At 40.6% G+C, this 13,721-nt stretch overlaps 1 protein-coding gene across 7 annotated transcripts in view; it reads right to left on the bottom strand.

Annotated features, from left to right (window-relative positions):
* Positions 1-13,721, bottom strand: part of LOC110960192 (histone-lysine N-methyltransferase EHMT1-like) — a 33,121-nt gene that overhangs the window by 18,492 nt on the left and 908 nt on the right. For all 7 annotated transcript variants that reach the window (XR_007943090.1, XR_007943089.1, XM_022207342.2 and 4 more), the window contains exons 2-11: positions 11,683-12,143; positions 11,207-11,348; positions 9,132-9,214; positions 8,622-8,847; positions 8,323-8,468; positions 4,802-4,945; positions 1,190-1,497; positions 955-1,038; positions 791-879; positions 585-691 (exon numbers count right to left, since the gene is read on the bottom strand). Coding sequence is in view for 5 of the 7 variants with exons in the window: in XM_022207342.2 (XP_022063034.2) it covers positions 585-691; positions 791-879; positions 955-1,038; positions 1,190-1,497; positions 4,802-4,945; positions 8,323-8,468; positions 8,622-8,847; positions 9,132-9,214; positions 11,207-11,348; positions 11,683-12,143 (1,790 nt within the window). In the remaining 2 variants the exon portion in view is untranslated. The remainder of the gene's footprint in view (positions 1-584; positions 692-790; positions 880-954; positions 1,039-1,189; positions 1,498-4,801; positions 4,946-8,322; positions 8,469-8,621; positions 8,848-9,131; positions 9,215-11,206; positions 11,349-11,682; positions 12,144-13,721) is intronic.

Raw genomic sequence — 13,721 nt, forward strand, 5'->3', positions numbered from 1 at the left:
TATGATAAGATCATGCAAGTAAGACATGTTCTGTCTTTGTATTGTTCTGAAATCTTATGACTAACGCATGATGACTCCTCTGTACTGTATGATTGTATGAGAAGGAAATAAAAGGACAAGGAGAGAGGCAGGCACTCCAGAGTTTGTGAGGCTGCCGCGATGCATACTGCAGAGCTGTAGTCTCTATCTCTCTCCTTGTGCGCAAGTAAAAGACCGGAGCTCGTGAGTGCTGTCCTTTCTTCCTGAGCTGTTTGTGTATTCTTCAGGTTTGAACCTAACATGGACAGTCCTGGGCTCAAATCTCAGTCTGTTCACCCTGCACCTCTGTGGGTTTCCTCCCATGTTTCAAAGACACATACTGTAGGTTAATGAACGATTCCAAGCTGGCTGTAGACATGAGTGTCTGTCTGTCTGTGCCCTGTGATGGACTGGCGACCGGTCCAACTTGTACTCAGTTTTTCACCAGAACTTAGCTGATGTAGGCTCTAGCTCCTCACACAACCCTCCACAGGATAAAGTGGAGTACAGAAAATGGGCGGATGTAATTCTCTACTTAGTCTGCAGTGAAGTCAGCGTCTCCTCACCTGGACGAGCATGTGGCATATCTCCTGGTGACCCTCAGAAGCTGCTGCATGAAGTGGAGTACGTTTGTTTTGGCCCTCCATCAAAAAGTTAGGATCCTTCCCATCAACTGCAACATACAAACTTTGACCTTATACTGATGCTAAAAAGCATACATTAAGTTACTCCAGTTGAGGCTACTTTATGTCAGAAAACATATGTGAGTTACCTAAAAGATGAATGACCTTCTGGAGGTCCCCTTGTTTTGCAGAGATGTACAGCTGCTTGGTGGGGTACTTGACCTTCTTTGGTTTCAAGCTAGAAACATAAAGGTGTCAATCGGTTATTCCTATAAAGTGCTGTAGAACACACTGCACACATTGTTAATCCTACTTCTCATCATCCAGTGCCATCAGGATGCTCTCCAGTGACTCTTTAGAAAGTCTGTCTGCAGCACACACATCTTCATCACTTAACCTGGAGAGACACAGCCAGCAATAAGAAGATGTCAGAAAATGGAATTAACCTTTGATAGTTGCAAGTTTATTCACTGTAAGAGGGAAATGGTGTATTAATTTTTTCTCAAAGAGAAGATGAGATGACATGAGCCTCATCAGTGTCTTGTTACCTGCTCTGGCTCTCATCTCTGCCCCTCTGAGGCTCACTAGTCTTCTTAGCTCTGAGTATCTGTGGGACAGCAGATGTGGTTGGGACTGAAGGCAGAGTGGCCACAGTGGGTACGGCAGGGAGGGACGGCCCCGGGTTGGATCTGGGCACAGAAGGCGACTGATCAGCCTTCGGTACTGTAACTACTTTTGCCCCACTAGCATCCTCTCCACAGTGGGGGCAAAACCTGTGATCCTTCAAGATGGAGGCGCAGTCACGGTGGAAGCGGTGAGAGATGCTGCCGTACGGCCTGCACTCCATGAAGCTGCCCTGTGGAACGGAGCAGGAAAACACAGAAGGTCAAAGAGATATTTTTGTTTCAAATTCAAACATTTCAAGTGACATTTTCTTTTTCAGGGTGGGAAAAAAAAACATTTATATGTTTCATTTCATGAAGCAAAAGTAGCTTAACGTCATGTGGAAATAAGGAAATACAACCACCATGGCAAAATTAAATGTTAAAAAAGAGGATTTGGATTTTTGTGTATGCTGGCTTTCCATTTAAATGTTTAAATGTCCCAGTACATGCATACAGTAAGTTAGACCATACTCTTTAAATTGAGGCTCGTTTTTTAACCTATACTTGATTACCTCGTTAGCTATCGGCTAACAATCGTTACTACGAGTTCTGAATGCACAGTGACTCCTTAACCCTTTAAGCTTCAGTCAATTCCAGCCGTTTTCAGTACAAAAAAATCGCTAATATTCTATTTTTAAATTAAAAAAATGACGAAAAATACAGGGAATATTGGACGGGCATCGCGAGGTGCATTTCCTTGAAAACGACCGATTCGGGGATTTTATACGACTTCAGGACATGTTTTGGACAAAATAGTTTACTGGCTTGTGTCATCTGGATGTAAAAGGTTGGATTATGGCCGTTTTTTGTGGAATCTTTTTTTCTGTGTGTAATAATACACACGTGGACAAAATTGTTGGTACCCCTCAGTTAAAGAAGGAAAAACCCACAATTCTCACTGAAATCACTTGAAACTCACAAAAGTAACAATAAATAAAAATTTATTGAAAATTAAATAATCAAAAACAGCCATTACTTTTGAATTGTTGATTAACATAATTATTTAAAAAAACAAACTAATGAAACAGGCCTGGACAAAAATGATGGTACCTCTATAAAAGATTGAAAACTATTTGACCAGAGTGACATGATTAACTCAGGTGTGTCATTTAATTGACATCACAGGTGTTTCCAAACTCATAATCAGTCAGTCTGCCTATTTAAAGGGAGACAAGTAGTCACCCTGCTGTTTGGTGAAAAGGTGTGTACCACACTGAACATGGACAACAGAAAGCGAAGGAGAGAATTGTCCCAGGACATCCGAAAAAAAATTATAGACAAACATCTTAAAGGTAAAGGCTATAAGACCATCTCTAAACAGCTTGAAGTTCCTGTGACAACAGTGGCTCATATTATTCAGAAGTTCAAGACCCACGGGACAGTAGCCAACCTCCCTGGACGTGGCCGCAAGAGGAAAATTGATGACAAATTGAAGAGACGGATCGTTGGAATTGTATCCAAAGAGCCCAGAGCAACCTCCAAAGAAATTAAAGGTGAACTCCAAGGCCAAGGTACATCAGTGTCAGATCGCACCATTCGTCGTTGTTTGAGCCAAAGTGGACTTCATGGGAGACGACCAAGGAGGACACCACTGCTGAAAAAAACTCATAAAAAAGCCAGACTGGAATTTGCAAAAATGCATGTTGACAAGCCACAAAGCTTCTGGGAGAATGTCCTTTGGACAGATGAGACCAAACTGGAGCTTTTTGGTAAGGCACATCAACTCTATGTTCATAGACTCAAAAACCAAGCATACGAAGAAAAGAACACTGTCCCTACGGTGAAACATGGAGGAGGCTCAGTAATGTCTTGGGGCTGCTTTCCTGCATCTGGCACAGGGTGTCTTGAAAGTGTGCAAGGTACGATGAAATCTGAAGACTATCAAGGCATTCTGGAGAGAAATGTGCTGCCTAGTGTCAGAAAGCTTGGTCTCAGTCGCAGGTCATGGGTCTTCCAACAGGACAACGATCCAAAACACACAGCCAAAAACACCCAAGAATGGCTGAGAGAAAAGCGTTGGACTATTCTAAAGTGGCCTTCTATGAGCCCAGATCTGAATCCCATTGAACATATGTGGAAGGAGCTGAAACATGCCATTTGGAGAAGACACCCATCAAACCTGAGACAACTGGAGCTGTTTGCTCATGAGAAGTGGGCCAAAATACCTGTTGACAGCTGCAGAACGCTCATTGACAAATACAGAAATCGTTTAATTGCAGTGATTGCCTCAAAAGGTTGTGCAACAAAATATTAAGTTATGGGTACCATCATTTTTGTCCAGCCCTATTTCATTAGTTTGTTTTTTTAAATAATTATGTTAATCAACAATTCAAAAGTGATGGCTGATTTTGATTATTTAATTTTCAATACATTTTTATTTATTGTTACTTTTGTGAGTTTCAAGTGATTTCAGTGAGAATTGTGGGTTTTTCCTTCTTTAACTGAGGGGTACCAACAATTTTGTCCACGTGTGTAAACCCGGAAATGTGAGTTGCGCTGTGTGCGTTGAAGCCGTGTATAGAGAACGGATGGATGAATATTCGTTTTTGTCGGACAAATGTGTTTTTCTCAGCCGCTGTGGTAATCGCATCTGAAAGTGGTTTATACCGGCGGATTCATGAGAATCTAAGCTTTCCATCGGCGTATAATGTTTGTATAATCGTGTTTGCAGCCGTCGGACATTCTTGAAATTCCTATGCAAATTAGTAGGTGTACCGCCGGCGGTATGAGCCTGTTTTCTCAGAATTATGAGATCATGTACAATAGACTAATGGGAAATGGAACTTCCTTGAGAAGTGGCGTTTTAAAAAAAAAAAAAAAACATCAGGTGAAAATCAAGCTCCTTACCTTGCTAACATGTCCACGTGTTGTTCACAAAATACCATTCAAAACTTTGAGGTCAATTAGAAAAACCTTTATTTTTGAAAGAAAAGCAGTTTTTTGGAGGTAACTTAGAAGCGTCTCTATTTTTGAATTTTTCTTTTTTCAATGAAGATAGCATTAAATGAATGCTAAATCCAGTGTAGAGATAGTTAATGTGGTAAATGACTGTTCTAGCTGGAAGCAGCTGATTTTTAATGGAATATCTCCATAGAGGTACAGAGGAACATTTCCAGCAACCATCACTCCTGTGTTCTAATGCTACATTGTGTTAGCTAATGGTGTTGAAAGGCTCATTGACGATTAGAAAACCCTTGTGCCGTTATGTTAGCACATGGATAAAAATGGGAGTTTTTATGGAAAACATAAATGGCCCAGGTGACCCCAAACCTCTGAACATGTTGGAAAACACATCAAGGGTAATGTAACAGTCAACAGCATGGTTTAGCTTCAAACTGAGGTGTACTGACAGAATCAGACAGCCATACTCATGGCCATTCAGTTTCATACGTAACAAATCTTAGGAACAATTCCTGTCAACTTGCGGCTTCATACAGCATAGCAGTAACATCAGGCCTCAGTACTAGTATGTGAGAGTCCTTTGTTTAAACTCACCGCCCTGCAGAAAAGTCCACAACCAGGGCAGCACTGGTGCTTGACCATGCCGGCACGGTGGTCCTCACACAGAACCAGCAGATGGACCGTGTTGGAGGGTCTCATCATTTCCTCCTTCATCACTCGCCTCTGACAACGACTCAGCTGGGGAGAAACAAACAAAGAAATGGAGGAAAATAAGAGCAGAGAAACAACGTGCAGCAAGTAGTCCCCTAACAGGATTTAAAACGGGTTCGCATTCAGGCAGTATGCGGCCAAACACTTAACAGTACAACTACTTTTACTGATACTGCTTATCGATCCGGTACTTTCGCAGTACTCTTATCTTTAAGAGAAAAAACTGAACAAATTAAGAACAGAATAAATATTGTTTTATTTTCTCACGAATACTCTGTAAGAATTCAAATTAAATGGGCACTGATGTTGTGTTGATGTGAGTCAACACACCATTAATGTCTGCTGCGCTGTGTCGACGGGTCAACAACTTGGGATCTTTTTTCATGTTCCTGCCATTCCTGAGCAGATTTTTGGTGTGATCAGGCACATTGTCCTGCTGGGGGAGGCTGCTGCCATGAGTGAGTGTGTGTGGTATGGAATAATGTTTAGGTTGGTGGTATACATGAAAGCGTTATTCACTTCGCCTGTCAGTGGTTTCAGTGCTGTGGCTGATTGGTGCAGTGGTCCCTCGCCATATCTGGTTCACTTATCATGTTCTCACTGTATCTCAGATTTTTTAATTGCATATATCAAATTTTGTATCACCGAGTTTGCTGTATATAGGTATTTTTAAAAATGTATTATTTTAATTATTTTAGCGGTAAGATAAGCATTATCAAGCCTAAAAAAATCGCAAACAATATTTAAAAAAATAATAATAATAAAACATATTAAAAGAATATTAAATTGAAATCAAAAGCGTAGCGTACAGCGCTGGTCACTGATTGGCTGAGTGACCGTAGCATCAGTCTGCTCTGTCTCCTGTGTACAGCAGTGTTCAGCATCTCACCTTGTTTAACCTCTTCAGACCTGCCGTCCACATATGTGGACATGTTTTTGTTGTTTTTTCGTTGTTTTTTTTCCCAAAAGAGCGTATTGTTAATACTAATAATAAAACTAATACCAGACAATTCCCGCATACGGAAATCGTGGGAGGGGCTCGGGCCGTCCACCCGTCGGGCCCTCGCGCGACCCCCATCCAGAGAGTCGTATTTGGGCATTTTCCGGGCCGTGACAGGCTTTCATTTAGAAATTATACGGTGCTTTTATCTCTGACAGGCGGAGACAGGAAGATGTCACCTGATGAAAATGTGGATTGGAGTTACTTTAAAGGCTGTGTGAAGCAGAGAGGTTTTTGTTAGCTGTGAAATGAAATGTGTGTTCACATCCTATGCATCACCCGGGGGCTAAGCCCCCCTGTCCTTTAAACCTAGTGACGCCTCTGTGGCACTGTAGCACATGGCCTGAGAGGGTTTTTTTGTTTGTTTGTTGCTGAAGACAGGGGTTTTTTGGAGGCTTCTGTATGAGAAACCATAAATCCCACCATCACAATATATCCATGGCTGAAAAGAAGAGCTTGTTTTTTTTAAGACTAAATGAAGTGTGTAGGTGAAATTATGTATGGAAAAGCATAAATCCCAGCATCACAATATATACATGCCTGAAAAGACGAGATTTGGTTGTTTTTAAGACTAAAATGAAGTGTGTAGGTGAAATTCTGACGAAGCACGTCATAAAACATGACTTAGAGAAAAAAGGTAAGATCGGCAGGAAAAAATCACAACCGGGATTCGAACCCCCGCCGCCCGCACCAAAGCAGAGCGTTCAATCCATTCACCTAACAGTGACTGATACAGGTAAGCGTATCTTGCCCCATTTGAAGTGTTAGTTTTACTTCCTGGTTGTCAGCACGGCGCGATGTCGCGTTCTGCCGGTAATTACGGAATAACCGTTAATCCCAGCTGAAAAGTGAGATGACCGTGAGCGAGAGGAAGCCTGTGGCTAACCAGAAATGTAATTATTTTCCAGATATTGTGAGAAATGACCAAGCGCCGGCGATTTAAAAACACACTCTCCCTCCATGAGCCAGATGATTCAGTTTGCATGGGCGCCTATGGAGAGAAGTGTGCGACTTTGCTGTAAACTGCTGCCTGTCATTTCACTTCAGAAAGAGCTAGGTCTTCAAACTTGGATTCATTTGAATCCCAGGAAAATTGTCTACAATCTGACCGAATTTCATTTCCCTAACATTTATGGTTTGGTCGTGAGGGCGATTCAATCGTGAAAGTTTTAGGCGGATTTTGCATCTCTGCTCCACTCTCCCAAGTCACATGACACACTCTAGAGAGAGCAGATTTTGAGAATTTTCACTTTTTTGAGGACTCACTGAGCAAAAACTGTAAATGTCAGCATGACATAAAATACATCCCTGCGTAGACAAGAGAAATCACTACGTTTTGATGGTTAAATGACGTTTCTAGGTGAAAGTATGGCGAAGCAGTGGCGTTGTGAAAACAGGTGAGTCTTCACTCTGAGTGATTCAGTAATCCCATTCATGTGTATGTGGAAAATTAATGCAGTTTTTTGCTCATAACTCTGGCAAATATGAATGAATGTCTTAGAAAAGTCATAGCCATCGATTCCCGATAAAACCGCACGAGCCGATATATAATTTGTGTGTGATTTGTCAAAGGCCTAGGCGAAATACGGAGCCAAAGTTTAGGCGGAAGAAGATTAATAAAACCTTAACTCCGCGGGACAACAATAGGTGCTCTGGCATGTCCCATGCCCGAGCCCCTAATTACTACTTCTATTACTAATACTACAACTACAAATAATAATAATAATAATAATAATAATAGTAATAACAATAACAATGTAAATCTAGCAAAAATATAATGTAAATGTAATAAACACAATAATCAGGTATTAGATATTATCCAATTATTATATTTGCTTGTTACTCCTTATCCCAAATAAGTAGAAAAAAAATTAAATGCAAGCCCAATCAACACTCGGGTCTTAGGAGGTTAATTAACATAGACATCTGAGACATCGCATTGTGTTTTTCTGAAATTTTCGAGCATAGGAAGTGTTTATAAGAGTGTGGGGAGGGTTTATAAAGCCTTAAAATATATATAAGGCTGCTACTTCACAGATTTTCACCTATTGTGGGGGGTTCTGGAACCTAACGCCTGCGACAGATGAGGGACTACACTATATTCTTCATGTAAAATTTAGAAAATCTTAAAATCTCAAAAGTGATAAAATTTGTCTCTAAGAAAAACTATGACTGAGCACTTGTAGTTTAAACTTTAAATTAAAAATTAAACATAACTGAAAAATGAATTAGACTAAAGTAAATGTACATGTACTTTAGAGCAGCAGAGGAACTTCTGTTGCTGAATTCAGTGAGCCTGAAATGATTTTTCTCTATTAGACAAGTCTCTGGTAACTGAATGGGATTTTTCTTTGATTTCTGCTAAGAGGCGATCAGTGATTTAATGAATTCAGGCGATCTTTACCATTCCATCTACGCTCTCCATCGCCATGCAGGTCTGATCCGGTGCAGACAGGCTTCCTCCACTCCTCGGCGTCTCCATACGACAGCAGCACAGCGGTAACTCCTCAGCCAGGTCTGTTTCTGTCACCTCAGCATCTGCTGCTACTCCTGAACACGCACATCTTGTTATTTCACTACAGATCACAGCAACACTCTGGTCTGCGTCATCCATAAAATCTATTTCTGTCAACCAAAAGGGGATTTAACAACATCACGGCAAATCTGATCAAGCTAAATCAGCTAGTAAGACGTTTTGACCACCTGACAGAGGAGGGGAGAGCAGTTCCTCCTGAGCTTTTAGGTCCAGACAGTCCAAAGCCAGCTCTGTGTATTCAACATGGCTGCCTTCTTCAGACTCCACTTCCCCCACTTGGACTTCATTCACGACAGCTGACTGTTCTCCAGCCTTCACAGTCTCTGGTACAACCACAGGATTTTCTTCTACTGCAGTCTGTTTCTTCTCCACACAGGCTCCCGGCTCCTCTTTCTGATTGAAAGAAGGAATGACATTTTAGACACAACAGTTTCAGAAATGATCTAACATTTGTTAGACATCTTGTCATTTATAATGTGGTGGATAGACACATGTAAGCTGACACTACATTACCTCTTATTTTAGATTGAAGACAGTACCTTAACCTAACTGGAAAAATCTTGTAAAAAAAAAAAAGTGATCACATCATCTAAAACATTTCTTTGCTGATCTGAGTTCATGGTTGTAGTGCTGTTAGTAGGTCTGACACACAGGAACAAATGAATAAACAGGCCTGCCTTTTCCTGCTGTTTAACAGTCTTGACCTTCTTTTTAGGAACCAGATTGTACATTCCCATCTTCCTTTTCTTCCTCTTTACAGCTAGGGGAAAAAAAGATGAGAGGTCAGACATCATCAGCAGGAAATGGTCAAAAGTCATCAAAATCCTTCCACCTTAGAGGCCTCAAATCACTTCTTGCCCTGAATGTGTGCTAAAAATGATTTGATTAATAAATGTCACCTTGGCATTACTTGGCTGTAACTCCAAAAGCTAAGACCAGAGGAGATACACATTTAAAAAGTCTCTCAGACTCAGCCTTGTTTGCTTGTCATACAAAAAAAACTGTAAATGAGAAACCTGCTCTAAATAATGTGAACATCATCCCAGGGAGAAATTTAGATTGCTGCAACTTTAACACTCTGAACCCCCAAAGCCACTGGCTGATTTGAAAGCCACGTTATCTGTCAAACAAAACTTATATATAAAAACAGAAAGCCTTGTGGGATTTCCAGTTTTCTGCCCATATATAAATTACTGTGCTGTTCTTTCTCCGACATGTCTAATTTAAATGTTTACCTTTTAGTAGAATAAATACCCAAAGAAAAGCCGAGAAGCTGCTTGGGATTTGCTTGGTTCAAAAACAGGATTCCCCATTTAGCAGGAAAACAAAACCACGCCATGAAGTGTAAAAAATCTATCCAAAAAAATAAGAGTTATAGTGTAATAACATAAAGTCGGTCAACTTAAGACAGGAACAATATGATGGCTAACATAGTCTGCTAACAAAAATCATGTAAAATACACAAGAGAATGTTTGAAGCCGTTGATATTCTTTAATAATATAATGAGTGAGTGTTACATAGTACCTTTGTGTATACATTGCTGCTAAACTGGTCGCATATGCTACCTTTCTTTGAGAAGGTAAAATTGTATATTTGTACGAGCGCATGCCGATCATTAAGATGGTGTGGTGTAGCTCAAACTGGCACAGGCAGCTACCGTGTTAGCTTTTAGTGGTGGAACGTAGCACTTTTATTACTCTGCTAAGGAAAGCAGCAGAGATATGCGGCGACTGGCGCTGGCCTGTTTGTCTGTCTCTCTCTCTGTCTGTTAGCAACATTACACAAAACAGACTACCGATTTTGGATGAAATTTTCAGGGAAGGTCAGAAATGACACAAGGACCACCTCATTAGACTTTGGCAGTGATGCAGCTTATAGTCTGGATCCATAGACTTGTTAAATATTTCTGTATTGTTGCAAAATAGCAGCACGGCGTCACTGTAACTATGACAAGTGAACGCTACGTCAGCTCACATAATGATCATATGATGCAATCTTACTACAAATCAACCTAGGCTTATGACACAAGTAACAACTGAATAAATTGTGGGGGTGTTTCTGAGTCTCATCAATTCCCGCCGCCTGCTACATATTTAGGTCACATGATTCAGTATCCATAGATAACATACACATGCATGACACACGTCTGTGCAAAGTCATTTTGTTTGTGGGTACATCTATATTAAATGGACACATTCTTTGTTGCCATGATTAATGATCATTAATAACTAATAAACAAATGCTGCATTTCTGACAATACCATATGGGGGAATGAGCAGCCTTGGTGGAGTTCTGTGCTCTCTGAGTATTTCTCTAGTTTCTTCTGTGGTCTTGTCAGTCTGTTCCTGCCTGAAGTTATGTAGCTGTGTGCAGGTGATCATTTAAAAAAAATAATCTTGGACAATTTTGACATTAGAACACACTATTTTACTCTTTTTAAAGTAATTTTTACTCACACGCCTGTCTGAGCACTCTGAAGCCACAGAGCAGCAGCTACCACAGCCAACAATGTGAGGCGTTTAGGGAACAGGGTAAACGTTGTATCTTTTGATAGGAAGACGTTCAGCAATGGAGGTGTTTTGAATGTACAAAGGTGGGATGTGCTACCAGTGATATCCTAGCTTACAATCAAATGCATTTCTGTAGCATGTCATAAATACACATGTTGTTCTCTCTGTTGCTGCTGGAGCCTACAATTAATGACAGTTTCATTCAGACTAATAAAGTCTGCAAAAGAAAGAACAGACTAACCAGCCCGAGGTTTGACAGAGGTGGAGAAAGCTTTCTTCTCCTGGCTCTCGCCTTTCTGGCTGTGATGAAGCTCGGTGTTAGATGGCAGTCCCGCCCTCTGTGGGACTGTCAGAGCCAACTTAGATGCTTTCTTGCCTGCAGGCTTTAGAGGAAAAGAAGTGAAGGCAAGAGCAAACCAGTTACTACAGCTTAGCATATATGTGCAGCATATGTATAATAACATTTTTGTATAATTAGAATCCAATTCTGACCATCTTCCACCAATAATTGTCCTGTTTTAAATGTGTTTCTACATATTTTTTATATTAGAGAAACATTACAATCATTAGCATGCAGGCACACTTACACACAGTGTACTCTGATTCTGTTAATCCACTGTGGAGCACAACACAATCTGAACTGATGATCCTGTATATAAACTATGCAAATCATTTTTATAAACACAGTTTATAGAACAAAACAGGTCATCTGTTTACCTTGGCAATAAGAGGACTTGCTTGTGTTTTTTGTGTTGCTGTGGCTCCTGCAGAGCCTGAACTGGGAGTCTGGTTCTCTGAGTTCACAGCTGTAACAGAAGCAGCAGTGGTGGTGCCAGTGGCAGCAGGTTTTTCTCTGACAGATGCAGCAGTGAGCTGTCCAGATGTGCCCAGAAACAAGCTGTCAGGAGATGCGAGCGGTTTCCCAGGAGCTACTGGTCGTCTGCTACGCCGAGCTGCATTGTTGCCGACTATGTGGGAGTTGTGGAAGGGCGTTATTGTTACTTTGGGACTTTGAACACTCTGTGCTGCTTGTCCCTTGGCACCCACAGATGTCCTAGAGGCAGGACTAGAAGGTATTCTGCCTGGTACTGGCCCCTCAAAGGCCTCACTGTGATCCATTACTGTGCTGAGAGGGCTGAATGTTGAAGCTGGTCGAACTGCAGCGGTCAAAGCAGTACCTGAAGAATCAAGAACATCAAGTCAGGGCACACAAACACCTGACAGGCATACGGGCTCTGTAAAGTGTCTGAAGACAATCTGACCTGTAATTGGTGCTATATAAATAAAATTTAATTAAACTGATCTAGAATGAATCTGTCAAATTCTTAGTGCCTCTTCAGAGAGGTCTACTCTACTCGACTCTTCATATCTCAACACTGGTTCCTCATCACATTCAGAGTTCAATTCCAGATTACTATCACTTTTAGAACCTCACTAGTAAGGTTTCATCTGCATTTGAGATCTATTGCATCCCTATGTTACCAGCAGGTGTTGGAGGTCATCAGATCAAGGTTTGTTCCTTTCAGTACACACTTCAGTTGCCTTTACGAAGTACATACTATTGCATGCAGAATACACATAACTGGGACGTAGTAATTCGTAATAATATTGTGCCTTATGGTTTGATTGTCTTGCTAATACATCCGGTTCAGTTTGCAGTGTGAAATCACCTGTCTGTGCTCTCTGTAGTCAGAATGGACAGAAAAGCATGTTGGCTTGCGTACTACAAAATGACACTGGATGTAGAAGTACATCCTGGTATTTTAGGTCATACTGCGATTGACACAATGTGTATTGGGACATTCTAAATGTTTTTTCTAGCTTGCTAAACAGCATGTCAGTATGGGTAGTGGGCACGCCCTCAGATTCAGAGCTGAGGAGACTGAAACGTTGAAGCCAGGCCTCCATCAGTGTGGAGCTCTCCACTGTTTTCCTACATGCACTACTGTTCAAAGGTTTGGGGGGGTCACTTAGAAATGTTTTTATTTTTGAATTTCTTTATTTTTTCTTTTTTTCCAATGAAGAAAACAATAAATGAATCAGAAATCCAGTCTACACATTGTTAATGAGCTAAATGACTATTCTAGCTGGAAATGTCTGATGTTTAATGGAATATCTCCATAGGGGTACAGAGGAACATTTCCAGCAACCATCACTCCTGTGTTCTAATGCTACCTTGTGTTAGCTAATGCTGTTGAAAGGCTCACTGATGGTTAGAAAACCCTTGTGCAGTTATGCTAGCACATGGATAAAAACATGAGTTTTCATGGTAAACTTAGACTCACAATCTGTACTATCATTGTCCAACTGCAATATCTCTAGTGCAATACATCTTACTTTCAGTTCATTTTCTGGTAATCTGTTTCTCGTTATTGATACACAGTTTACATCTTGTACTTGTGTTATCTGATTTTATTTTATTTATTTATTTTTATTCTAAGTGTTTCTAGACATTCTGCACACTTCAGACACTTCACACAAACACTTGTAGATATTTTGCATGTTGTACTTTGTATTCTTTGTACAGCTAACCTTGGTGTAATTGTGCATATTCCATTAACCATTGTTTATTTAGTGCATTGTACTCTGGCAAATAATGTCCCCCAGAATGAATAAAGTAGATCTTATCTTCTTGTAAAACTTTGAATTTTTGACCCTAAACTTTTGAACAGTAGTGTACCTGTTGTTACCTTCAAAAAGCAACTTCAGTCCTACTTTTTACATCTGCATAAATGCTTGTCTTTGTTTAATGTATT

Source organism: Acanthochromis polyacanthus, chromosome 7 (assembly GCF_021347895.1).
Source record: "Acanthochromis polyacanthus isolate Apoly-LR-REF ecotype Palm Island chromosome 7, KAUST_Apoly_ChrSc, whole genome shotgun sequence".
In the NCBI taxonomy this organism is placed as follows: Eukaryota; Metazoa; Chordata; class Actinopteri; family Pomacentridae; genus Acanthochromis; species Acanthochromis polyacanthus.